The sequence below is a fragment of the Fringilla coelebs genome (genome assembly GCF_963513975.1).
Source record: "Fringilla coelebs genome assembly, chromosome: 19".
NCBI classification, from domain to species: domain Eukaryota; kingdom Metazoa; phylum Chordata; class Aves; order Passeriformes; family Fringillidae; genus Fringilla; species Fringilla coelebs.
In genome coordinates, this window is record NC_140045.1 from 9,978,739 (window position 1) to 10,005,931 (window position 27,193).

The 27,193-nt window shown below is 58.7% G+C and overlaps 1 protein-coding gene across 5 annotated transcripts; it reads right to left on the bottom strand.

Moving 5' to 3' along the window:
* Window positions 1-549: 549 nt before the first annotated feature.
* On the bottom strand, window positions 550-26,100 carry RNF157 (ring finger protein 157). Of its 5 annotated transcripts, XM_084218693.1 has the most exons (21): window positions 25,879-26,100; window positions 20,812-20,930; window positions 16,751-16,839; window positions 16,062-16,208; window positions 15,412-15,529; window positions 15,256-15,322; window positions 15,056-15,099; window positions 14,650-14,697; window positions 14,332-14,403; window positions 13,398-13,557; window positions 11,848-11,960; window positions 11,287-11,525; window positions 11,084-11,192; window positions 10,775-10,886; window positions 10,158-10,366; window positions 9,960-10,025; window positions 9,454-9,502; window positions 7,893-8,003; window positions 7,204-7,299; window positions 3,341-3,381; window positions 2,752-2,890 (listed from the first exon to the last, which is right to left on the bottom strand). In XM_084218693.1, exons 1-20 carry the CDS (start codon window positions 25,964-25,966, stop codon window positions 3,341-3,343), a joined length of 2,097 nt encoding a protein of 698 aa, XP_084074819.1. In that variant the 5' UTR covers window positions 25,967-26,100; the 3' UTR covers window positions 2,752-2,890. The 5 variants fall into 5 exon arrangements, with proteins under 5 accessions (XP_084074817.1, XP_084074821.1, XP_084074818.1 ...); XM_084218691.1 differs by lacking the exon at window positions 3,341-3,381 and having other exon boundaries at window positions 550-2,890; window positions 16,751-16,812; XM_084218695.1 differs by lacking the exon at window positions 3,341-3,381 and having other exon boundaries at window positions 550-2,890.
* Between the last annotated feature and the right edge of the window lie 1,093 nt (window positions 26,101-27,193).

A 27,193-nucleotide genomic window follows, 5' to 3' on the forward strand; every position in this document is an offset into this window, starting at 1 on the left:
TTGATTCTGATTTTGACTCTGATTCTGATGCAAGTTGCTTCCCCCCACCATCATCAGCCCCTTCTACTAAGCCCAAATTACACCCCTTACAGCCCTCCTCACCTTCAAGACTTCAGCTCCCAGCACACATTTTCTCCCCCACCGCTGGAGGATTTCTCTTGCATGAGCTCCCAGCTCTTTGTTGCTCCTCTTCTCCTCCTGGAAAAGTTCCCTCTGGTTGTCCTCATCCATCCCAGCAGTGACAGGGCCCACCCACACCACACAACAGGAAGATGCCTCTACCCCAGGCCAGACCCTTCCTGCAGAGGTTCAGTTTGCATTTGCCCTTTCTCCATCCTTGCAGGATTTAGGATAGTTGGGAATGCAGGTTGGAAGGGACCTTGGGAAGTGTTTTAAGACATTTGGATCAGCTGGGCTGTTTTGGAGAAGGTACCTGGGTGACAGGTGAGTGGGTAATCCCAATCCACTCCCAAAAAGGCTTTTTACACACCAAAAGTCCCCCAAACCCCGACTGCCCTCACCCTGCCACCATGAAATGACTCTGGACACTTTGTCGACATAAGATACCCTTTATTAAACATACTCTTAAAATCCAAAACATGCTCAAAGCAAAATCATAAGCAGCAATCTGGTTTCCTTCCTTAAATCCCTGACACGTGGGTCACTGGAACAAGGGGCTGTCACCTTCCACCCCACGCTGCTCTGGCAGCTCCTGCCTGCCCCTCATCCCTTCTGGGTGGCCTCGGACGGCGCTGATGTCACTCACGCCCAAATCCCGTCTCTCCTGTGCCACCCAGAGGACGGATTCCTTGCTCACAGCCAGGCAGCAGCACTGCTCGGCCACAGCATCCTGCCGGCTCCTCTCATCGCTCTGAGCGAGGGGCAGCGCCCGCAGCCGCCCGGTGCGTTTGTCTGGCCGCTCCTGCAGCCCTGGGGACACCGCTCAGGGGAGCCAGAAAACCCTCACGGTCTCCAAGTCCTCCTCGTTCTGCTGGCAGCCATAAGCACCGTTGCAGCCTGTGCCAGGATGCCAGGCCAGCTGTCCTTGTCCCCTTTGAAACCACGAGGAAGGCTGGGCTTTGCCAGACCAGGTGCCCCTGGAGCACCAGCCCGATTTTCTCTCCCCTGCCCATGCTGGAGGCTTAGGGAAGAGATGGCTGCCGTGGTTTTCTCAGCTCAGCATGACAGTGAACCTCCAAAGCTCCTGCTGCGTGCTGCTGTGGCTCCTTAGGGCTGGGACACCCAGCATGTCCCCAAACAGGCCACAGGGCTTGTCCCTGTCACTTGAGCTCTCCCTGCTCTTTGCAGCTCCCACTTCACATGCCACAGGACATCAAACACCCAGCCCTGGGTTCCCAGGGAGGAATCTGGGAGCTGCTGAGATTAGAGGAGACACAGCCAGCCCAGAGGAGAGAGCAGTGGGATGGCTGGCTCCAAACCCACCTCTGGCAGGACCCACCCAGAGCAAGGCAGAGAAAACACCCCCAGCCCCCAAAAAGGGCATCATCCCTCTCTAGGAGCCACAGCCATCATCAGCACAGCCCCTGCACTGGGAATCTGCTTCCACCCCTCCAGGGACACTGCTTCCAGTGCAGGAACATCTCTGTGCTGAGGTGGCTCTGAAATGCAGCTGTGTCCTGCGAAGAGGGGGAGGTGGCCTTTGCTGCCACAGACACGTGACAAAGCCAGGTGGGGAAAAGGGAGGCTCAGCTTCCCACCCTGGGCTGCCCCAAACAGCTCCAGAGCCTGCTGGATTGGGATGCAGGGTCTGATGCTGCTCCAAGTGATTTCTGACTGTCCCTGATGCTCTCTGGAGCAGAGCCACTGGCCCCAGCAGGCCCCCAAGGTCTGTGGCTTTATCCCTCCTTTACTATCCCTGTGTGTCTGCCCTTGGAGCAAAACCACTTATGCTGTCAGCCCAACGCTGGCCAGAGGGATGGGGATGGAGGTGGGGGCAGCTCCCACACCCTCATCCACCCCTTGCTACAAAGTGTTATGGGGAGGGCAGGACGGCTGGCATGGGGTGACACTTTTGGCACTTGTTCCAGAGAGAGGGCACAGCCCAGAGCCCTGAGCTCACAGCAGGGCGGAAGACAGAGGATAAATTGTCAATTTATCAACCCCAGGGGCTGGTGACCGGGCTGGGGGCAGTACCAGTACCTGGCCACCCCTGCCACCCTGCTCCATGCCCTCAGGAACAGCAGCCAGGCCCAGGAGCCCAGGTGCTGCTCAGGGGGAGAGCAGAGGGAGGGAGAGCTGTGGGGGCACTGCCAGTGCATCAATGGGGACATCCCGTGGCATGGGGACAGCTCACGGCAGGGCAGGGGCAAGGGCCAGCAAACCTGGGGGGAGACAGCCCCCCATGAAAGTCAGCAGCTCATGCACCAAGGATGGCAATCCCAACACTCATCCTAGAGCCCACAGCCCTGAACAGCATCCTCCCATTGCCCCCACCCACATCCCAGAACCCCCCCGTGAGGTGTCCCTGTCCCATCTGCTCCCCACTTGGGAGGAGAGGAGCCTGGGGGTGTGAGATGACGGGGGGGAGGGGGCAGGGGGGGACCCCATCCCATCCCTGTTGGGGCTGGAGAATGGGAAGGTGCTAGTGGGGGGCTCCACAGTAGCATGGCTTTCAGCCCCCACAGAAAACTTGAGGTTACCATCTTTTCTTTTGAAAATCAGTCCCGGTACAGCCGAGGGGGGGTGGTGACGATGCCCACGGTGCCCAGACACCAGGGTCCCTCTGGGTGGGCAGGGGGCTCCGTGCCCCCGCCGAGGCTGAGCCCTCCCACGGGCGGGGCGGCCGCTGCCTGCTCCGGGTCCGGGGGGCCAGGGGAGCAGCGGGGCCAGGTCTGCTGCAGCCCCACGTTGTTGTTGGCTGCCTCTGGGCCTGCAGGCAGAAAATGGGGGTTAGGGGCTCCCAGAGCCCACCGGGGTACTTGGCTCGTTTTTCCACGGGGGGTGTGATTTATTCTCCCAAAGTAACGCCCACCTCCCCGGCCCCCCGTTGGGCTCTGGCTGCAGGGAAGGCTGGGGGGTGCCTGCACTTACCTCTCCAGGCTGGGGAGCCCCTTAAACCCCCAATTTTCCAGGAGTGCTGAGGGCCAAACGGGAAGAACAGCACAACCATCGCTGGGTTTAAATAACCCAAAGGAAGGGGGCCACCCATGCCCAGCGAGAGGCCACATGCAGGTGTCCTGTGGGGCTGCAGGTCAGGCACCGAGGGATGTCCCCCGGCCCGGGCGGTGAGGGGGACACCAGCAATGGTGACAACCCAGTGCCAACCCCCTGGGGGACGGGGCACGAGGCAGGGGCAGCTCTGGGGGTCTCATGGTCTCACCTATTCCTCAATGTTAATGGGGCAGGAGTCCGGCACGGCGGCTGCGTGGCAGGAGAGACCAGAAGGCACATGGTGAAGGCGGGAGCGGCGGGGACACGGGGACACGGGGACATGCACACGAGCAGCACACGGGGTGACCGGGGGGGCTGGGGGTCTCATCCCCTGTGAACGGGTCTGGGACGGGGTGGGGGAGCTGCCACCAAGTCCCCCATGCTTGGAGCCCGCCGGGGTGTGGTGCCGAGGGGAACCGAGGGCTGACATGCTTGCGGTGCGGGGGCAGCTGGGTCCCCGCATGCCTCCTCTCTGGCCGCAGGCTCCCAGGGCAGGCAGCGCCCTCCAGCTGGGGCAGGGGGATGGCAGAGCTCGGCCGTGGCTTGTGTCCCACCACCAAACCCATCAGAGGCTGCGTGGTGCCCTTAGGAAGGGGGTGCACCCCTAAGGCAGCTTGGCTGCACCCTCCAGCGAGGCTAAGCCCTGTGCCCAGGGCAGCTCTGAGCTGGAAGGACTGCGTGAGGGCATGCCAAGGCCAAGGGCTGAGGCTTTCTCAGAGGGGGAGCAACAAAATCCTGCTGCCTGCTGATTTATGGGAGGTGACAGCTGCCATTTCGAGTGGCTTTTCACGGCGAGCTCAGGCTGGAGAGCGAGGCATGTTAAGTCTGCAGATCCCGGAGGGAATGGATAATTAAACAGGACCACACGTACATGCACACGGAAATCCCATTAAGAGCTTGATATGGCCTAAGTCACTGCAGTGCCCCAGTGCAGAGACCCAGCTGTGCTCTCTGCACCCTTGAGAGGGGCAGGGCTGGGGCAGCAGGACATGGTCTGGCCCTGGAGCAGGGTATAGCCCTGTGCCCACCCACCTCCCTCCCCTTGTGCTGCTGGAGGAGTCTCCCCTGCTGCCAGCAGCTGGCAGACCAGCTCCCAAACCCATCCTGGTGAAACCCAAATCCATCCTGGTGAAACCCAACCGGCTGGCCCGGCCCCTGCTCACAGCTCAGAGCATCTGTGGCTTTAAACCAGCAGGAGCCCTCAGGGGATTTCAGGTTTTCTACAGCAGCTCCCCAGCCCCCACCTCGGTGCCAGCCTTTCTGGCAGATGTCTTTCCCCAGTTTCTCTTTCCAAAGCTGTTCTTCCACCCTGCCCCCAGCAGAGGCTGTGGCCAGAGGATGCTCTGAACCCTGGGGACAGCCCCTGCAACTCCTGCTCTGCAGGATCCACACAAGGACATGGATCTGTAGGTTTTAGTTAAACCTCGTGTCCTAAAATTCTTGGGATGGGGACTTTTGCCTCCTTACAAAGCTCTTTCCCACCAGATTGAAATCGGCAGAGATTTCAAAAGAAGCTTTGAGGAACCACAACCTGCACTTTCATCCATTACAGAGAGCACAAAAACATCATTATCAAATGCCACCAGCCTGGAGACTGTCCAAGAGACTTGATGGACTGGGAGATGAAGACTCTTGAACACCACAGATCTCAAGGGCCAGGATGCAACTGCCTTCCCACAATCACTGAGTGGGATTGTCATGAACGGGGTACAAACCCTGAGAGATTTTATGAACCATACAGCCAAAACAAAACCATAAATCATGGAACACCCCCAGTCTGTCTCACCATGAGCCTAAAGGACTGTACATTTAAAGACACAATACTGATCTTAACTCCTTATGATATAGAAGCTGACTGTACTCTAGAGGGTTTAAGGGTGCCCAGCATACCCTCCACAACTGCTCCAAAAACTTCTCCAAAGCCTATAAAATCAACTCTGAACATTTCAAGGTCAAATTGGTTGAACAACAACAAATATTGTTTAATCCTAGTCCTTAAAGAGATGCAGACCAATGTTTCTGCTATCAGATCAAAATGTTCATCTTTTACAGGCTGGTTTTCCTGGCTAAACCAGAGGCTGTTACCTCACACATCTTACTGATATATTGGGAACTGGAACAGGAGTATTGAACAATATCAGCCTTGAAACTCTGACTGATAATTGGGTACAACCATTAATTATTTGAATATTACAGATCAACGCTTAAGGTGTTCCTAATCTGCTCTTAGAAACACACAGTGGTCAGCTTCAAATATCAGAATTATCCAAATGCTAATGACCAACTGGGCTGATAGTCTGGAAATTGCTCAAAGCAGTGTCCTTAGCACTCACTGGTATTCCAACTCACTTGTGGTTACACTCCTCCAGTTCTGGGATAGCCACTGAATAGGAAAAGGGATTTTATTCATTGAAATTTAGGCATTTAAATTTTGGTGGTCTTCAATCAAATTTTCTTACGTCCCCATCACTAGTAAGGTCACAGTGTTTGTCTTAGCAGTACAGAGTGCTTCTGTATGTACCAAGCACCAAATCCTGGTGGCAGGAATGGGATTAGATCCATTGGAGCACTGAGCATGGGATTTTACAATCATACACATGCATGGCAAACCACTGATGTAGATTGTTGTGTGGTGAGAGAATGACAGGGGTTTCTATGTGAAAGTAATATTCTGATAGCCTGAGCTGTGTTGGACACAGGACTGTGTCTATCATTTCAAAATGTCTCCTGATAATGACCCTGAATCCATCCCAGTGGCCATGGGACAAGGGTGTGTGTGTCTAAGAACCCCTTGTGACAGTTTAACAGTGGGTGACACAAAGATACAGTTTTGTAACCGCTTGAATCCACGTATTTGTACCTTCACCTATAGAGCAGGGTGTGACTTCAGCTACTCCCTTCCAAAAACCGCACCAAAACCTATGTTAGATGTGTTATAGGACATTTTGCCTACAACCCCTACTGGAAATGGATTGTTAAAAACTGGTTAAAAACTGCTGGAACATCCTGATCTACATAAACTGATACAACAGCTCAAGAAGGAAAGTCAGAAAATGATCACTGTCCATTATTATGTGGAAAAAATGCCTTGTATCCTACAGAGAGTGAAAAGGGATGGAGAACGGCGTGTCTGCCATTCCCAGGGACCGTGGAGAGCCCCAAAGCCCCCACTCTGCCCCTCCTCAGCCCTCTGCTTTTCCCCACAAATGCCGAGGCTGGATCACCCCTCTCATGCAGCACAGCTGGTGCTGAGGGCTGCAGCTGCTGGATGCATGGACAGGTGTGGTGGCCAAAGGATGGAGAGGGCATCCTTGGCTGGGCTCAGCCCAGGGACCAGCTCCTGCATGCCAGCCCGGCGCACACCTCGCAGCAGAGCAAGAGTTTGACCCTGTGCTGGAGCCATCCGGGCTGCAAAGCTCCCCCTTCCTCATCCTCCCCCCAGCACAACCAAGAGGGATGCAGTCAAGGATGGCTTTGGCTGCTGCCACAGCCAGGGGATGCTTTGCCAGGCCCTCCAGCAAAGCAGAGGTGCTGCTGGGACACCCCCAGCTCCCTCCCCAGCCCCCCAGGCCAGCAGGACTCAGGCAGCTGCTGACACAGGGTGATGGAGAGGACACAGGGCTTTTGTGGCAGGCGCCTGTTCCTCCCCAAGAGCCTCAGCCGTGTTTCTCCAGCACAGAAACCACCAGGAACAGGCAAGGCAGCAGGAGAGGAGGCTTTCCCAAAGGAGCAGAGGAAAAGAAAGGATTTCCCCTCCTTCCAGTGGGTTTCACCCACCCTCTTGGCTCTCCAGCACCTGCTGCAGGTCCGGGACCTGCCACAAAGTCAGCTGAAGGGGCAAGGCACAGGCAGAGTTGCTTTCAGCTTGTCCACAAATGTATTGACTGAGACCCCATGGAGGGCGTTGTTTTGGCTTTTTGGCTCGTTTCCCCACACACAGGCTGAGGAAGCAGAGCCTGCCGGGCTGGGCAGGGTCCCCAGCCCACTGCCCCCTTCCACACAGGGGCCAGGGGTGTTCAATACATTTGTCACCTTTGGGCAACTCTGGGCAGGGAAGGGGCACAAGCGTGGGTGGAGAAAACCGTGTTGGCACAGAGCGAACATGAACTTTCACGCAGACGGAGGAGCCTGGGGGAAGGAAGAAAAAAAAGGGATGGAGAGAGGCTGGGAGGAAATGAAAGTGGAAGGAGGGTGGGGGAGAAAGCGTGAAGAAATGGGAAAGATGGATGAATGTTGGGGCTCTGTAGAAAGATGACCTGGCGGACACACCCCATCTCCCTGGCCTTGGAGGGAGGACAAGGCAGGCACTCCTGCTGTGCAGCTGGACCGCCTGTGGATCACACCCCAGCACAAAACACTGCTGTGCCCGCCACAAGCCTGTACCAGGCTACAGCTGTGCCACACAACCACCTTCCTAAGGACTGGTGCTTCCTGGGGTACCAGCAGCAAAGGGCCAAGGGACAGAGAACCCCAGAAAAGCAAGTCTGCAGCTGCCTGGGGACATCCCAGTCCGGACAGACCACCCTGACCTATGGATGGTGATGTGGCTGGTGCTCAGCCCCACAGAGGGGCTGGAGGGGTGCAGTGAGGACAGCCTGGCAGGAATGGGGGGAATGATGGTGATGGGAGAGGAGGGATGGATGCAAAGGGCTGGGGGGATGCAGGGAAGAGTGGGACTGTCCCCCCCACCCCAAGTTCATGTTCAGCAGACGGCCACTCACCAGGTAAGCAGGCCTCAGAGCACAGTTTATTGTCCAGCGCTCTCACGTGTGCGATGCCCATGTCATTGTTATTGTCACACCTCAGACCGAGGAAAGCGCCTGTCCTCGGGCCTGGAAGGGAGTTAAGGCAGTTACCGCCGCGGCTCCACGTCGCCTTTTGGCACCGGGGGCTGGGACTGCTGGGGCTTTTCCTCTCCCCTCCCCAGCCTCTTTCGAAACACAAAATGACACAGAAACGATGCATGGGGGTGGGAGCGGGTGAGGAGTGGACAATAATGCCCGGGCACCGCCCAGCTGCTCCTCTCCTGGCGCCGGCCGCATCGGAGGGCAGCGGAGCAGCGACGATGCGGCCGCGGGCACCAGCACGAACCTGCCCGGGGCTCAGTCAGACCTTCCCTCTGGCACAGCCAGGCTGTGGTGGCACCCATCGCCTCCTGCAGGAGCCTCTCCAGCACCAGCGGTGCAGTGAGAGCTGCGAGGATGCCAGGAAGAGGCAGTAGCTGGATGCGTGGGGCAAAAGAAGCCGTAGCCAAGCTTTTGCAGGGGGGATGGAGGCTTTTGGGGATGAGGGAGGGAACTCTGCTTCTCAGCATCGCTTCTCCAAGAGATCAGCCCCCAGGTTCTTACCTGCATCCATCAGATGCAGGTGACTGAACCTCAGGTGTAGGACTATGTCCTAAGGAGAAAGGCCATCCTGCTCCCAGAGTTGTTGGGATGCCCATGGATGTCCACCACAGCCCCTGGTGGGGGTTGCTCCTATTTGTTATACTCAAGTGTCCCCATCAGCATGAGCCTCTCTGCAGGTCAGAGGCCATGATTTGGGGATGGGTGTTCCATGGGTGTTCCTGCTTTCCAGCTTGGCTGAGCATCAGGGTTGGATGGGGAAATAGTTTTGTTGTATTTTTGCTAAAAAGAGACTTGGAAATGTGGGAGGGGGCACACTGTGGGCCTCCCTGGTGCCCAAAAGCAATCCAGGCCAGTTGGTGGCCAATGGCATGGAGGTGACCACCTCTTTCCTTGGCTGCCTGAGCTCAAGGGAGGAGGCAAGAGGAGCCCTCGATGTGCGTGTGTTGACTTGCAAAAGCACATTGAGGACAGGCCAAAGAAAGTGAGGAAAGCATCCCAGAGGGAACAGCTCTGCAGCCCCTTCCTATGGGAATCAGCCCAGCCACTGATTTCTACAGGGGAGAGTTTCAGAGATCTGAGAAAAGACCTTGGCAAGGGAAAAAACACAGAGAGAGACAGAGAGAGAGAGAGAGAGAGAGAGAGAGAAGCCTCTTTCCCATTTGGCTCCTTGGAAAAACCACTGGGACTCACACCAAGCATGGCCTGCTCCATGTCCCACACTGAGCTCTCTGGTCCCCGTGGCTGGCTGGCTCCCCCACCCACTGGTGCTCAGCCCCCCACAGGTGTCCCTGCTGTGACAGATGTTCCTCTGACTCCAGGGTCCCCCAGGGCTCTCCCTGATGGCAGTGGGGGTGCTGGGGACAGCACAGCACCTCCCACTCGTGGTGACAGTGAGCCGAAAGCGAGGGGACAACAGCGACCCAGGGCCTTTTACCGTCTTCCTGTGTGGGAGAGGCGTCCTCGTCCTCCAGCACATCGTTGCCCTGTGGCACAGCGAGAGGCAGCGAGTGTTAGCCCGGGGCTGGGCCAGGGGCTGTGCCCAGGTCCCTTTGGGGGAACATCCCTGGCCCTGGGGATTCCATGGATCAGGACAGTCGGTGGGACACAGCCCCACTGCCCCAGCCATCCCCAGAACAGCCCTCAGGGACAGGGATGCGTGGGCAGCACATTCCCCAGCCCAGCCCTGGGGGAACCATGGTGCCAGCTGCACAGCTTCCCCTTCATGGGCACAGCTGGGATCCCCCCCCAGTGCAGGGTGACACCACAGCTCTGGGCACAGCTGGGATCCCCCCATGGAGCAGGGTGACACCACAGCTCTGGGCACAGCTGGGATCCCCCCATGGAGCAGGGTGACCCCACAGCTCTGGGCACAGCTGGGATCCCCCCATAGTGCCAAGTGACACCCCAGCTCCCAGTTCCCTGGGGGATGGTTCTGGTTACCTCGGCATCGCGCTCCTCGGCAGAGATGCTGACAAAATTCAGATCCGGGGACTCCACAGGTGTTGACTGTAGGAGGAATGTGGGAAAGATGGAAGGAAAACAAAAAGAGAAGTCTGGTGCCAGTGGTTTTGGAGCAGGAGTTAGACCCCATGGGGAAGCTCTCCAAGCTGGGCCCCACCAACAACCCCCAGTCCCCACCTCTCCATCAGAGGCTGTGGCGCTTGCGGCCGCGGGCGAGGGGAGCATGTCCCCCTCCTCTTCCTCCTCCTCCTCCTCTTCCTCCTCCGTGCCAGGGGCGATGTAGGAGCCAGACATGGAGGACACGGTGTCGGTGCTGAGCTGGGAGTGCTGGCTCTGGGAGGAGGCCATGGACATGACGGACTGAGCCAGGCTGCTGCTCACGGGCTCTGGGGGAGAGCAGGGGCTGAGGGGGCCGCTGGACCCCCCCCACCCACTGGTGGGAGTCATGGCACAGCACCCACTAATGGGAGAGGGGCTAATGAGGAGGAGTGGGGTGCAGAGGAAGGACTGGCTGCATGCCACGGAGATGTGATGGGTGCAAAGCTGCCAGCAGCAGATGCCCAGGGCCCCTCAGCCCCCCGTTTCTGGGTGTACAGGGTGACAAAACAGGCATGAGCAGTGCCCCTGTGATTCCCATCTCCAGCTGTACAGGTGACAAAGCAGAGGTGACACCCGGGGGCTCCATCCTATGTCTATGGCAGGGTAAGAAGGGGCCATGCCACAGTGTGACAGTGCTGAGATCACAGTGCCACTCTCCTGCCCTGCCAGTGCCCATGAGTCCCTCCAGGCTGTACCTTCTGGGGATGAGATGGTGGAGGACAGGGGTGTCCCGGTGCACGAGGACTGGTCGATGGCTCCTGATGATGACAGGGTGAGGTTTTCACTCTCTGGGGTTGCACCACATTCCTGGAAGAGGAGCCCACAAGAAGGATGGGAAGGGGGATATTCAGCATGGATGGCCCATCTCCTCCAGGCATTCTCATGGATGGAGGCAGAGCCAGGAGGAGCAACCCCAGCCAGTCTCTCTGGTCCCAAGCCTCCCCCAAACCTCCTGCCCCCCCAGTGCCTCAACTCTTTACCAGCAGGTTTTGGACAGTGCTCACCTCCTCATGCCGGGCTGGGGATCTCCTCCTGGCCACCCTCAGCTCTGACTCAGTGCACGACTTCTCATCCTCCTCTTCGGGCAGGATGGAGGAGTTCTGTGAGATGGACCTGGCCAACGGGGCAAAGCAGAAAGTTTCACCCTGCCCACAGCCCCCAGACCCCCTGAGCACCCCCAGACTCCCGTATCCCCCCCAGGACTCACTTGGAGATGCTCTTCTTCAGCTTGAGCCCCGGGGGGCCGCAGTCGGGCAGGCGCTCGAGGGGCGACAGGGCCCTCAGGGGGGGCAGGGGGCCATCGCTGCCGTAGGAGGGCAGGGTCCCCACGCCAGGAGGGTCCCCCAGGGCTCGCAGGGGCAGCGCGGCCGGCGACGGCGTCAGCGGCCCATTGAGGGCCTCCAGCAGCGACACCACCTCGTAACCCGGCGGGATGTTCTCCGAGGACTGTGGAGAGCATCACGGGGTGATCGTGAGGATCGTCGTCCTCATCATCCTCCCTGGGACATTTTGCTGATCCCCTCACTCCCAGTGAGATCAAAATGCCCCAGGAAGAAGCTCAAACCTAGAGAATGGACACCCAGCCAAAAACCTATTTTCTCTTTCTTTTTTTTTTTTTTTTTGTTTTGTTATATCAACCCTGCATTTTTTTACGAGATGAATTTGCAATAAATAAACAAACAAACCCTGTTCTTCAGAGACACACGGATGCCCAAACCTCCCCATCCTGGTGGAAGAGGCAGGGTCCCACCTTCAGCCAGGCACTGACCGAGTGCTCCTCGGAGTCCGAGGTCTGCGAGGCGATGATGGGGTTGAAGCTGGTGGGCGAGAGCGGGCCCAGCTTTTTCCTCATGGCTCGGATTTGAAGCAAGGCTCGGAAAGCTGGGGCAGCAGGGAAAAAAGGGAGGGGTGAAAACCAGGCATTGAAAGGAGACCTGTCAAAAAATGACACCCTGTTTCCCAAGGGGGGCATCCCCAGTGAGGCTAGAGGGACTGCAGAGCTCAAGGGTGGGAGATGCCAGCCCATTCCCAGAACTCCCAGTGCTGTGTCCAGTTCTGGCCCCTGTTTAGGAAGGATGAGCATGTCCAGAGGAGTGCAACAAGGCTGGTGAAGGGCTGGGAACACAAACCCTGTGAGGAACAGCTGAGGGAGCTGGGGGTGCTCAGCCTGGAGAAAAGGAGGCTCAGGGGTGCCCTCATCACTTTCACAGCTCCTGAAAGGTGCCTGTGCTCAGCTGGAGCTGGGCTCTTTCTCCAGCAGCACTGACAGAACCAGAGCACACAGCCTTGAGCTGTGCCAAGGGAATTTTAGGTTGGATATTAGGAAAAAGTTTTTTTACAGAAAGGTGATAAAGTTCTGGAATGGCTGCCCCGGGAGGTGGTGCAGTCACCATCCCTGGGTGTGTTTAACAAAGCCTGGATGTGGCACTGGGTGCCAGGGTTTGGTTGAGGTGTTGGGGCTGGGTTGGACTTGATGATCTTTGAGGTCTCTTCCAACCCAGTGATTCTGTGAATTCTGTGAAAAATGACACCCTATTTCCCAAGGGGGGCATCCCCAGTGGGGCTAGAGGGACTGCAGAGCTTGAGGGTAGGAGATGCCAGCCCATTCCCATAGATACCAGCCCATTCCCATAGATACCAGCCCATTCCTAGATATCCCAGCCCTTTCCCAGAGATGCCAGTCCATTCCCAGAGATCCCAGCCCGCTCCCCTAGATGCCAGCCTGTTCCTAGAGACACCAGCCTGTTCCCAGAGATCCCAGCCCATTCCCAGAGATGCCAGCCCGTTCCCAGTGATCTCAGCCCGTTCCTAGAGATGCCTGCCCATCCCAGAGATGCCAGCCCATTTCCAGCGATCCCAGCCCGTTCCCCTGGATCCCAGCCCGTTCCCCTGGATCCCAGCCCCTTCCCAGCGATCCCAGCCCGTTCCCCTGGATCCCAGCCCGTTCCCCTGGATCCCAGCCCGTTCCCCTGGATCCCAGCCCGTTCCCCTGGATCCCAGCCCGTTCCCCTAAATCCCAGCCCATTCCCAGCACTGCCAGGCCATTCCCAGCGATCCCAGCCTGTTCCCCTAGATCCCAGCCCATTCCCAGCGATCCCAGCCCCTTCCTCTGGATCCCAGCCCGTTCCCCTGGATCCCAGCCCGTTCCCAGCAATCCCAGCCCGTTCCCCTGGATCCCAGCCCGTTCCCCTAGATCCCAGCCCGTTCCCCTAGATCCCAGCCCGTTCCCCTGGATCCCAGCCCGTTCCCAGCGATCCCAGCCCGTTCCCCTGGATCCCAGCCCGTTCCCCTGGATCCCAGCCCGTTCCCCGCGCTCACGCAGCCGGCAGATGGGGCAGTTGTTGGCCTGGTAGCGCAGGGTGTCGGCGCAGGTGTTGCACAGGCAGAGGTGGCGGCAGGGCAGGATCAGCGTGTCCCGCACGTCCGACAGGCACACCACGCACTCGGCGCTGTTATCGCTCACCTCGTCCTCGGCCACCTGCCCGGGGCACAGAGGGAACTGCTCGGCCTCGGGGGTCCCCAGCTCTAAAATACCGGCTGGGTGCTCAGAGAGAGTTCTGCCTGTGCCCATGGGCTGCCTGCTCCTGAAATGCCCCCCTGGGATCTCATTCCTCTCCTCCAGGAGGCTGGGAGATGAGGCCAAAGGAAACAGAAACACTAACTTTCTCCCCAATTTTTACATATTAGAGCGGAGCATAATGTCGCCCTGTTCTTCTAACCCTTCTGTTGTTCACATTCTTGTAATGAGCTTTCTCACACACTTTTATATAAATAATTATTGTTTTACATTCTTTTCTAGAAGAGGAGAAATTTGATGGACTGTTGGTTTGTCCAGTGTCATTGGAGAGGTGGCGCTTTCCTCCTCCAACCCTCCACTGTCACTTTTAAAAGTCTACAAATGTTGGAGTCAGAAAATAAACTTCCCTTCTTTTTACCTTGGAGGTTCTAGTGTGCATGTGGTTTTATTTCATGTCGTGTAACAACAGCATAAGGCACATCCCCATGCTCCCCATCTAAGCCATCAACCTTCCCCCAAGGGACCACCAAGGATGAGGAGAAAAGCTCAATCCTTCAGATTTCTGCCTCCAGCAGCTTCGATGCCAACACAAAATGTCCCCAGCCATCACCAGCTCAATGCTGTGCTGCAAACTCTTGCCCTGAGCATCATTCAGTGGCCAGCCCTGTGCTGGGGGAAGGGAAGCAGGGATGAGGGAAGGCCCCTGGGATGCAGGCAGGGGATGCAGGCACACACCTTGGAGTCCTGTGTGTTGTACTTGTTCTCGATGCCGTAGATCTCCTGCAGGAGGTAGCTCACACCATCCACCTGCAATCCCACGGCCAAGGGGTGAGCAGCACAGACACCTTGCCCAGAACCCCCAGGGCTCCCAGCCCCCTGCTTGGGCCAGCCCTCCTCCCCCCAGCATCCAGGGGTTCCCTTTGCATTGATAACCTCGAAATTGCACTCCCTGGGAGGCAGGGGCAAGGCTGGGAGAGGCTTGGGGCTTTTGAGGCTCCCCAAAATCCCTCAGGGCTTCCCCTGCAGGGTGTGCAGGGACACCTCAACACTCACCACTTGCTTCTGCTTGAGGGGCTTCACGCAGAAGGTGCCATCACTGTGCTGGAGGGAGGAAAGAGCACAAGGGTTGGCACCCACCCACCCTGTGGCTGTCACTGCTGCCTCCCCACTCCCAACAAGCCCATTTTGCAGGAATTCTGGCTTTTCCTGACAGCCCAGCACCAGGTAGCTGTGGAAGGTCACATACACTGCACAGCTGGAGAGTTGTTGGAGGAAGGAAGATGGAGTTGAGCCCAAATGCTTTAGAAGTGGGTGCTTAAAGTGAGGGAATAGTCCCAGGATTTGAGGAGCAGCCCAAAACATCCCCAGCCCAGCAGCACCATCCAGGGATTCTCCAGGCTCCTGTACCTGGTGGGTGATGGAGGCAGGAGGAAGGGGATGGCCCCAGCTTGGCACTTACCTTCTCAAAGGTGGCCAGCAGCACATGGCAGTGCCCACTGTGCTCTGCAAGACACAAAGGAACACTCAGGGCTCAGGGGACAGGCAGGGGGACAGGCAGAGCCACAGCAGCAGTGAGGAAAAGCAGAAGGCTCTGCCCAGCTGGCATCACAACGCCAGCAAACTGGGAAAGGCCATCCCAGCAAGGAACCCCCTCCTCACCCTCTCCTTCATCCACCACTGCCTGCACCACCATGGGATAAACCTCGCGGTCCAGGTCGAAGCCCAGCTGGAGAGAGACAGAGGAGGCTTGGTGAGACGGAGCAGCGCCGAGCCTTCCTCCCGCCTCCATCTGCAGGGGATGATGTCAGGACCCACCTCCTCCTCGCTCCACTCGGCCGGGTCGATGGTGTGGGAGGGCACGCAGAACTGCTGGCACACCCCCCGCTTGTAGTGCACCGTCTCGGACTGCAGGCTGTTGTCCCTGGGGGTGTAGCTGTCCCGTGGAGAGAGGACAGGGTCAGGGTCAGGGCACCACGGGTGTCCCCACACCCCTCCTGCTCTCCCCAGATCGCAGAGATGCCAGGAAAACGGGAGGGGGGTGTTTGTCACTCCTCCCCTCCCAGATGCCTCCTGGGGCTGAGGTAAGAAGTTCTAAAAAAGGCCAAAATAATCCACAGGGTAAAGTAAACACAGGGCAGCCAGAACAGCACAGGAGGGGACAGGGACGACTCCACAGCCAACCTGGAGGGATCTGGGGGGAGAATTATTTCCCCATGTCTCCATTCTGATCTGAAGGTAAAAGGAGGGAGCAGGATGTGACAGGGGGGGAGGTGGCAGTGGTTGGCAAGGACCTGGTGGTGGCACTTGAAGGAAACAAGGAGCCCCCCTCCAATCTCAGCTGTTTCCCTGAAGAGGAAAAATGCTCAGGGGGGAGGCTCCATGTCCATCAGGCAGGGACACACACCAGGCTTGGGGGGACATAGGCCAGGCTGGGGGGTGACACTGGCCTGTTTGTGGCCCCTCACCTCGCCACCCCGTTGTGGAATTCCTCGGTTGCCTGGTAGTAGATGGTTATGGCCACACGGGCGTCCGTGTCGAAGGTGAACTCCACGTTGTAGTGCACCTTGGCTTTGCTCACTTCTTCCCCCGGGGTCTTCACCTCCTCCGAGCACCTGGGGAGCACAGAGGGTCCGGGAGACGGGCTTTGGGGTGCTCCAGGGCTAATCCCCTCGGCACCAAAAGGGGCTGCTGCCCTCCCTCAGGGGACACTGAGGCGCGACAAGAGCGGCTGGCACGCCCAAGGTCGCGCCTGCGGGCTGGGAAGCGCCGCAGACAGATTTCAGCCCTAATCCCGCATCCCCCGGCCCTGCCGCAATCCCCAGCCTCCCTCCAGCAAAGCCTTTGGAAGGAGGGGGAGGAAGAAGAAGCAAAGCACTTCAAAGGCAGCGCTAAACTCCTTTAATCCTGCGGCACTGCCTGTGCTGGCATGCGGGAGCCGGGAGGGGAAGGGCAGCGGCTCATCCTCCATCGTGCGGGAATGAGAGCAGCGCCGGGAACCAGGAGGGGAAGGGCAGAGGCTCATCCTCCATCCCCGGGAACCGGGAGGGGAAGGCAGCGGCTCATCCTCCATCCCGCCGGAATGAGAGCAGCGCCGTGCCCAGCATCCCTGGGGACACCCAGCAGGACCTTCCCTGCCCGCGGGGCCAGCACTCACTTGACGAGGCGCAGGGTGTCCTTGCGGATGTTGATTAAACTCCTGAGGGTCTTCACGGGTTCCTGAGGAGGTGGAGCAGCATAAGGGAACTAGGACGAGAGAGACACCGCTGAAGGCAGAGCACACGGGGGCACTGCGGTGGCTCTGGGCCCCCCAGCGACCCCAACACCCTGCAGAGGGAACTGGGGTGGCCTGGGCATCCCGAGAGGTGCTGAGCACCTGCAGCTCCTGCTGGCACTTGGGTACCAGGCATCACGATGGCAGGGACATCCCTCCACAAACAGCAAGGCCAGGACAGCAGGGACAGTTTCACTAGGAAGGGGACACACAGAGGGGCTGTTCCTTGTCCCTTTGGCTGGAGGGTGAGGGGGATGGGGGGCACAGGGCAGGCAGCTGCTGATGGATTTTTATGCTGCTGGATGAGGCTGGGCAGAGCTGAGGCTCCCTCCCTGCCTACCAGCCAAGAAAAAACAGGCACAAGTGTCCCTGTGGTGGATGGGATTTGGGTGGTGGAATCCCTGCCAGCCCCGTGCCCAGAGCAGAGAGCCAGCAAGGTGTCTGGGCAGGAGCAGGCAGGCAGCAGCATCCCTCCTCCAGGGTGACATTGTCCTTCCCAGTCCTTTGTGTCCACTTGACAGGGGCCACAGGGCTCCTGGGGAGAGGGACACGGTGGGGACACCCTCTCCTTGGCACTGCAGTCACCCAGAGGAGACTGAGGGCAGTGGGGAAGGGATGCAGGACCCACCTCCCCCCTCTCCATCTCTATCTCCCAGGTAGGTTTAACTCCAGGAAGGATCAGCCCTGATTAAGGCCCAGCTCGTTGGCAAGCTGCCACCATGTGCCAAGGGACAGCCAGAGCCAGGAGGGTGTCAGGTGCCACCAGGGATGGCAGAGAGTCAAAGAGCCTCAGCTGCTGCCTCTGGAGAGGGAATAGTGTCCCACTGTCCCTCACCAAGGCACCCACTGCACCCCAGTACCAAGGGGACAAGAGTGAATTGCAGGTGGCACTTGGGGATGCCCTGCAGGCAGCCAGCTCAGCTGCCCAGTTCCCATTTCCCTGGTGCTCTCAGGGACAGCCATCACCTCCTAAGCTGTCCTCAAAGCCACCACCACCTTTCCTGTCCCCAAAGCCCTGCAGAGCAGGGGTGGGACTGGGGGACCCATGCTGGGCTCAGAGGGACAGGATGGGACAGGCAGCTGCAGAACCCCCCAGTGCAGACACAGCTCTGTCCCATCCCTGCTCCACCTTCCCACAGCTCTGATCCCACAGCTGCCACTGGAGGCAGATTAAAGCCTAAGCTGGGCAGAGAAAGGCTGATGGCATCAGAGGCTTTGGACATGAACTGCCAGCACTGTGGAACTGCCTCCCACTGCTCTCACCTTCTTCAGGAGGAGAAAAGGGCAGCAGAGTCATTAAACTGCTGTTAACGAACTTTTTATGAGTCACTAAATGTGCACCTGCAGAACTGAGCACCTGCAGAGTCACCCATTGCAGCTGGAGGGGAGAGAGTGAGAACATGCTCCAGGCTGAAGCTGAGCCCTGTCATGACAGGTTGTGCCATGTCATGATACATCCCCTGTTACTCAGACTAATGCAGTCACCCAAAATTGCTTGTTTGCACCTCACCCACTCAAACCATACCCAAACCAGCCCTGGCAGGGAAAGCACCCATGGGTGCACCCCCCTTCTGCTGCAGCAGCCAGGGGTGGGTGACACAGGAGGGCAGGGGGGTGACAGGGGCCCTGGGACTGGGCAGGATGGGGAAGTGCCACAGGCAAATTGTGTTCTGCAGAAACCACTTTGGGCTCTTTCACTCCCACACGTGAAAAGCACTTCTTGGGGGTGGTTGGATTTTTTTTTTTTAATTGAATTTTACAAGCCAGATTTTGCATGTCAGAAAGGGGCTATTCAGAGGACGTTTTGCATCTCCTCACTTTCAAGCAAGCTGAAACACAAGAGAAAAAAATGGGTAACGGTTGTGGTGAAGTTAAGAATGTCATCCACGTGCCTACAGCAACATTTGGTGCGGACCAGCTTTTGCTGAAGTGAAATAAAAACCACCCTCAAAAGTCTGTCTTGGGGTTTTTCTACAAGCAAACCCCAGCAGCTTTGCGTGGGCAGGGAAACCCAGTGGCACATTTCAACAGTTCCTGGCTTCCCCTGTGCTCTCTGAGTGCCTCCAGCAGCTTCTCCACTCCTCAGCCCCTGCATGGTGGCAGCTACTTAAGCCTGCAACGCCCTTCCCAGCCCCTTGGGAACCTGTTCCCAGCTGGAAAATCCAGATGATCATGAATCCATGGAGGGGAGAGCCTGCACAGCCTCCGGCTGCCCTGCACATCCCTGTGGCAGCAGCGCCGTTCATGGCTCAAAGTGCTCTGCTCACAGAGGACTTGGGACACAATTCTCCCAAGATCACCTGGCCCTTGATCCCCAAGGAAGCCAAAATTAATCCCCCACCGAAAAGCAGTGGCCATCTTTAATGTTTCCAGCCCCAGCAGGGCTCTCCCAGAAGGTCAGAAAGCAAAAGCATCCCAGCCAAGAAGCATCAGGACAGCGCTTGGAGGCAGCATCAGAGAGACCCAAGCGCTGCCTGGACACAGGCTTGGACCAGAACCAACAGAGGTTCTCCCCAACTCTTCCCTGAGCCCCCAGAACTGGCCTGACCCAGAAGTCCAGCCCCAGAACTGCCCCTGCTCCCCAGGGAGACGAGATCTTGGATCTTGGTCACAGCTCTGCAGCCCAGAGCCATCGGTAATTAAACCTGAGCAGGACAATTTAGCTGGTGATGCTGGATTAATTCTCTCTGCTGTTTCCAAGCTGTTCCTTTGCCTTCCCTGCTGCTCTGCTGACATGGGAACTGCTCACTGGGCAGTTTAGAGGCTTTTACTGTAATCAAGAGGATTTCTCAACACTCACTGCTGGAAGACCCTGAGTGCTGACGTCTCATTTTCAGGGAAGCGCAGAGGAGGGAGGGAAAGGCTCTGCCTTCGGCCACCCAGTGTTCCTGTGCTTTGTGGGTGCTCCTGACCTGGCTCTGCCTGGATCCCTGCTCTGGCACAGCCCAGGGCTGGACACTTCCCTGCTGAACGACCACATGATGCTGCCAAAACACCACCAAAGCCAACTGCAAGGAGGAAACAGGAACCTTGCTGGCAGCAGGCAATGCTTGAGAGCTGGGCCAAAGCACCAGGCAAGTTTATCTCAACTCAACAGAAAAGCTTTGGAGACTTTTAAGGCCTCACCCTGAATCTTTTGAATACTTAACCCCACAAACTCCTCCAGCCAGTGCTGGTGAGTTGTCCCACTGCTGAGAGGCACCCAGATGAGGGGGGACATCACTTCCAGCCTGAACCCTGCTATCATTTCCTCCCTTTCCAAGGGCAGCAAGTACAAAAACCATCTCCAGGAGCCTGGAATGTAGGGACCCCCCTCCAGCCAGGTTCCCTTGTGCCCTGAGACCAGCTGGAGCTGGCAGCACCCAGCACTGCAAAACCTATTCATGCCCCCCAGCCCCAACCTACCCCTGGCCTTTTCACATTTTATTTTATTATTTTATTTTATTTTATTTTATTTTATTTTATTTTATTTTATTTTATTTTATTTTATTTTATTTTATTTTATTTTATTTTATTTTATTTTATTTTATTTTATTTTATTTTATTTTTCTTCCCATTCCTTGCTAGAGCTTGGGGAGTAATTTCATCTGTTCCTGTCCAAGCTGCTCTACCACCCTGAACCACACCAGGGCCTCTGTGTTGTGTGCCCTCCTGTCTGGGATACGGCTCCTGGATGAGATGGGGAAGGCAAGAGAAAACTCAGCTCTTGGAGAGGGAATGAGAAACGAGCTCGATTAAATCAGCCCAATTCCCCTCCACCACCAGTCCTGGGTAGGAGACAGGCTACAGCAGGAACCCAGCCCTCGGATGAGCCATCAGAGAATCCTCTGAGCCCCCTCCAGGCGGGCTTGGCCGGCTCTGCCCTGGAGGGGACGGCAGCAGCCTCGTCCCGCAGCCCTGTCACGCACAGCCCCCGCGGCTCGGTGCCTCCCCCCGGTACCCACCACCACGGGCCGGTTGCCCAGGAAGTTGAGGTCGCTGTTCTCGCCGAAGAGGTACCCCTCGGGGTGCGTGGAGTCGAACTTCTCCCCGCCCATGATGAAGTGGTTGGCGAAGTAACTCCCTGAAACGAGAGCACGGCGAGCGCCTGAGCCGAGGGGAGGAGGGGGCTCCCGGCACCACGGCACCGGACCGATGGCTCGGAGGTGACTTTGTCCCCGGGGTCACCTTGCTGGGAGCCTTTCTGGTTGAGCTCACACGCCGAGAGCCTCCAGGCAGGCAGAGGCTGCCGAGGGCCGCGTTCCCTGCCTGCCCTCCCCTCCTCCTGCATCCCACCCGCTCCAGCACCGCGGGCCGAGCCGGGATGGGGAGCGGCGGGGCAGGGCTCCATGGCAGCGCTGGCCCTCGGGGCTGCTCCATCCCTGCGATTTAACAGCGCCTGCTCCCCTTTCCCTGTGCGGGAAACCCCTGGGAGCCCCAGCAGGGTCTGAGCCACCCAAGGACACCCTGACCTTCAGCCATCCCCGCCCGGGCAGGAGCGGATGGATCCTGGTCCGCGAGGAGGGAGAGGAGACGGCCCCCGGGGCAGCAGAGCAGCGCTAATCCTGGCCATAAACACCGGCTGATGCCCCGAAGGGCGCAGGAGAGGCAGGGGCACGGCCTGACCTGCCAGGGAGCCCCGGAGGAGCCAGGCTGGCTCCCACATCCCCGGGGATGCTGCCGGGAAGGGCAGCACGGAGCCGGCAGCTCAGGGCTGCTCCTGCCCAGAGCCCGGTGGCACAGACCTCGTGGGGCACCCAGGGCAGCGTGTCCCCAGGCAGACACTGCCCAGGGTGGCTGCAGCTGCCACCAGGAAGGAGGGCAGAGCAAACTGACCCGAGTGCTGTCAGTTCTCAGCCTGCAGCCTTCCCTAGGAAGGGCTCACCTGTGCAAGGCAGGATTTTGGGGTCCTGTAGACCCTCCAGGAGGTCAGCACCTGCTCTGCAGAGTTCTCCACATTGCCCTGGGTTCTTTCTTCCAGGGTTCCTTCTTCCCTCACAGAGCCAAAAAAGCGGAATGTCCTGGCCTGAGCTGGGAGCAGCCCCCAGGTCAGGCACTCCTCCACCCCAGGAGTTTCCTCCCAGCCCAGCCAGGAGAGAACTGGTGTCTGCTCCTTGTCTGTGAGAGCTGGGCCGTGTGGGGAAAGCACATCATGGCACAGGAACTGGCCAGGCAGGAGGGTTGGGACTTGAGGTGGGAAAAGAGGGAAAGGGAAAGGGGGACAGGGATGGGGCAGCAGCAAGGGGTGAGCAGAGGCACCAGGAGTCAGTCAGATATGGACACAGTGTCCTGCATGCTGATGGCCACAGGGACAGGGTTTAGCTTATAAAACCCCAAACCCATCAGCACAGATCCATCTGCACCCCCCGGGGGACACCCCAAAACCAAACATTTGGGGTCCACAGATCAAGGAGCTTAAGCCTGGGCTGCAGCTCTGCCATCAGCTTCCAACAGAGGCAGGGACTGTCCAGGGCTGGATCAGGCTTTAAAACCCACTGAAACCCAAAAGGGAGCCCAAAGCCCAAGGGGAGGAGGAGGGGGGATCCAGCTCTGGGCCAGGAGGGAGGAGTGGGGTCGCAGAGCTCTGCCCCAGCCCCGTGGCACAGCCATGCCCGGATGCAGCGAGCAAACGTCGACCATCAATTATTGATGCCTGCTGCTTTCAGGTCCCATTTTCCATCTACATAATTTATAGGCAGCTCGCCTGGAAGGACTCGGCCAGGTGGAAAAAAAAGCCTCCAGAGCAAAGTGCCTTCAGAGCTGCCTGCAACAGCACAGCCAGGGGAGAACGGGGCCATCCAGAGCTCTTCCTGACACTGACTTGGAGCAAGAGCGGGAGATGGCAAAAAAATTACATTTAAACGCAGAGAAAAGCCACCCCAGCAGTGAGGAAAAGCTGGAAAATGGAGCACAGGCTCTCTGTGATTGGCCCAGCCACAGTTTAGTGCGTGCTGGGGGCTCCCACAGGATGGGCAGAGCAGGTGAAGACCATGCTGCCATCACCCAGTCTCCCTGCCAGGGGCTGGGAGCATCCCTGGGTGCTGCAGGCTCCCAGCACGTCCCCCAGAGGCTTCAGCTCCCTCTTTGCAGCAGGCAGAACCAGCTCTGTGCTCCCTCCCAGCAAGGGTCCTCCTTGCTGTTAAACAAGAGGCTTGAGTCGTGCCAGGCTTTTCCAGGGCAGCACCAGCCCAGGAAAGCCCAGGGCATGGGCAGGAGTGTGTCAGTGACTCCCTGGACATGGCTGGGGGGCAGGGAAGCACCTTCCCAGCCACAGCCACCTTTTTATGGGCTGACTGTAAATCCAATGCCTGCTCCTGGGGAAGGAGAGCCTGTCAAGGACAGCCACGTCTCGGGAAGGGCTGCACAGAGCAGCTGCTGAAAAGGAGGAATAAACCACAATTGCCTGAGTTCCTGGCAAAAAAAGGGTTTGTGTCCTGCATATCTGCTGGCACCAGCACACATCTGGCAGCAGCTGTCAGCTCCTTTTCCCCATGAGGGCAGCAATGCCACCTTGTCCGGCTGACAGAGAAGGGTGAGGACCCTCATGTGTGCTGTGCCCGTGGCTGTGGCATGCAGGGACACGTCCTGCACTGTGCCCCAGCCATCACTGCCCTGCTGAGCTCTGGCACTGCAGCCTCTGGCTCTCCAACCTTCCAGCCTCACTCTCCAAAGCTGCTAAACCAGAAAAGCTCATTCCCAGCTCATCCACACACCCCTGGTGAGGGAAGCACAGGTTTGCACAGCCTGCAGTCAGCCCAGACGGGTGGCACGGCATGGTGCTGGCACGGGGACACCCTGCGGCCACGGGTGCCAGCACAGGGTGCTGGGATGGGCTGGTTAAAGGCTCTGGGTGCTTCTGCCCCTGGGCAGCCCATTATTTAATTCTGTGCTCAAAGCAGGCAGCCAGAGCTGAGGCCAAACCCTGCCACAGCACTGCTGCGTCAGCCCTCGGCTGCCACGGCTCTGCCACCCCCTGGGCTTGTGCCCCCACGACTGGGGGGCACTGCTGCATTAACCCCTGTGCTCCTGCCCCAGCCAGGGCCCTGCTCACAGCCCTGTGTGCCCCAGGGGAGCTCGGTGCCAGCCTCAGCTGAGGATAGGGGCTGAAAGCTGGAGACGTGCCCCAAAAGCCGTCCCAGCAGCAGGCAGTGGGCTCCATCTACAGCCCCCGCTGGCTCTTCCTCCCAGCAGCAGCCACAGAAGTAAATCTCAGCCTTTGTTTCAAAAATTGTGTTTAACTAATGCCATTGACACCCTCTCTGGAGGGGATGGGACCCCCAGGATGGGGAGATGCTAAACTGGGACCAGACACAGCTGCCCTATTCCCACAGGCTGCACTGGCCATCCCGAGAGAGCCCAGCAGCCAAAGCCACATCCACAGAGAGAGGGAAATGCCCCAAGGTGCCATGAGATTCCCCTCCAGAGCCACATTTCCAAGCCAGTGGCTGTTTCCAGGTGGCTTTTGAGGTGAGGGAAGTGCTGCTGCCACAGCAGAATCAGCTCCTGTGCCCAGCACCTCCTCCCTCGGCTGCCGGCAGCGCTGAAGGCAAATCCCATCGGATTAAAGGCAAACCAGCCATAATCTCCCAGGGCCACCAGCCTGCCCTTGTCCCTGTGCAGATGGCTGTGTCACCTGGGCACCTCCTGCCCTTCTCCTGAGGACCCTGGGCAGCAGCAGGACCATCCCCCCAGCAATGCCCAAACCCAGCAGTGGGACCAGGCCAGCTGAGCACAGCCAGGAGCCCCAAACTCCCCCTGAAAGCTGGAGTTAAACATCAGCCTGGTGACATCTGCAGCTGAGATGAGCTTGGAAGTGCTCAGCTGGGTGCACTTGCACCCTCCACCCCTTTGTACCCAGATATTTCAAGAGCCCCTAAATAAGATGGGGTCCCAAGGGAAAAACTTGTAATGCATGGAGACACCGTCCCTACAAAGAGCAGTCCCATGGATGGGTTGGTCCGGCCTCACCTGGAATCAAAGTGACAGAGGCCTTGAAACCACATAAAAAAGGGAGCTGGGGGAGCCCTGCAGGAGGCCAGGCTGTCAAGGATCAGCCATCTCCAGCCAGCTGTGCAACCTATTTTAGATTTAAATTTTAAAAAAAGGCAAGCACAGCTTTTCAGGACAAGCGTAGGGTTTGTGTCGGCTGCAATTCTTGCTAAGGAGGTCTTTAATTGTAATTAGTGAATAATTTGTCACAGCACTAACAATCTGAGCATTTACCTTATCCTATTAACTACCAAAATAGTTACCTATTAATAATATTTAGTGCTGCAAGGATCCTGTGCAATCTCCTCGCATGCACTCACGGTGCTCCGGGGCATCACCCACCGGGGCCGGTATTTTTGCGGCTCTGAAGCGCTGCCCACCCAAGGGCTGGACCCCACCACCCCTCCCTCCCCCTCGGACACCCGCTCAGCCCGGCCCTCGCAGGGAAAAGTGAGCACGGAGGGGAGGGACGGATTTTCCAAGGTCACGCACAAGGTTTGAGACAGGGCCGGATTCAGGAGCGGGAGATGAATCACCAGCAAGCCTCGAGGCACGGAGAGGAGCCGGGAAGGCGAAGGCTCCCCACGGCAGGGGCTGGGGTGCTACGATGGGGCAGAGCCCTGGGAAGGAGGGATCCCCTCCAATCCCTCCCACCCCAGCCTCCCTCATCCTCCCGGGAATTTAAACCCAGGATTTTCCCGAGCAGCCAGCACCGGAGTAACCGGCTATAAAAAGCAACCCCGGAGCCCGGTGCCGCAGACCACGGCTACAGAAATAATTATGGCAATAATGTCATTAAAGTCGCGTCAACTCAGCCAAGTTTGGGAAGCGGTGTGTACGGGCAGAGGGGCGCCCGGAGAGGGGGGATCCCCATCCCTCCCGTGCCGAACTCACGCAGGGTGCCCCCCGTGCGTCAGGGTTTGCTTTGGGGCGCGCAGGGTCACCCCGCCCGGAACAAGGTCGTGCCCGGCGCCCGCCCCACTCGCTGCCCTCTCTCCCTCCCCATCGGCGGCACCGGGACGCGAGACACGCCGGGGGCTCACCGGATTTCGGGGGGTATCTGTAGACGGAATTCGCGGGGATATCCACTTCCTCCACCCCTGCGTTCTGCCGGCTGGTCAGAGCCCCCATGGCCGGGCCGGGCTCAGCGGGCGGGGGGCGGCGGGGACTCCTCCCGCCCGGGACCGGGACGGGGGCCGGGACCGGGGCTGGCGGCGGCCCCCGCCCGCAGCATCCTCCGCTCCGCTCCGCTCTGCGCCGCGCCCGGCGCCGCCTCCGCGGCACCGCGGGGCTGCGACATTCGGGGCGGGGCCGGCATCGGCCGGCACGCCCCGACCCGCCCCGGCTCGGTCCGGCTCGGCGGGGAGCCGAGGGGCCGACATGCTGCCGGCATCATCCTGCCCCTGTGCCCACCACCCACCCAGCGGCGTCCCCTCAGGTGCCACTGACCTGACCCCCGCGGTGGCACACGCGTGCCCACATTGCCACTCGCCTGCCATCCCCCGTGTCACCCAGTTGCCTCCAGTACCCTCAGTGGCCTCCCCGCCACCATCCGCCACGCTCAGTCACCCCGCAGTGACTTCTGTCCACCACGGCCCATCCTCCTCCCATTCTCGCCCCCAGCCGGGTGGCACCGAGCAGCAACCCCAGCCCAGGGACCCCCGGGGCAGACCGGCCGTGGTCCCGCTGTCCCTGTACCCCCTGCCGCTGGCGTGTCCCCTGGGAGGAGGACAAGCCGCCACTCCTCCCGACAGGTTATAGGGGGAAGGATTTTGTGCAGCTGTTGGCACAGGGACTGATCCCCTCCAGCAGCGCTTCAGGGGCGCGCAGCGCTGGGGAGGGGCCGGGTTAGAGCCCCCCCGGTGCACATCTCCATCATCCCCATCATCCCCATCCTGCCCTCCCAGCTCCGCTCCACACCAGGGGCAGCTGCAGCCGCCCTGGAGGCACGGAGCTGCCGGTCCGCTCCAGTGCACCCCGACAGATTCCCCCAGCTCCCCCAGAGTTAAATTACTGGGAATAACCGGCCACCTCCCCATTTCCCACTTGGAGCCGAAGAGGAAGGATGGACCCTTTGACCGCTCACTTAAACTCGCCGGTGATTAATTAGTCCGGCAGCGCCAGTTAGTGGAGCATCACATGATTTTGATTTGAGTTGATAACACGAGTGCTATAAATATCAAACGGGAGATGTGCAGGGAGGCGGATCAGCTGCCCTGATGTCCTCGGCTACTCAGTGGTGAGTCCCCCCCTTTGTCCCCTCCCTGCAGAGGGACACACGGACCCCTCTCCCAACTGCTTCCTACCCACACAGCCCCAGAGGCAGCTGAGAAAAGCCAAATCAAAGAGCAGCCCGAG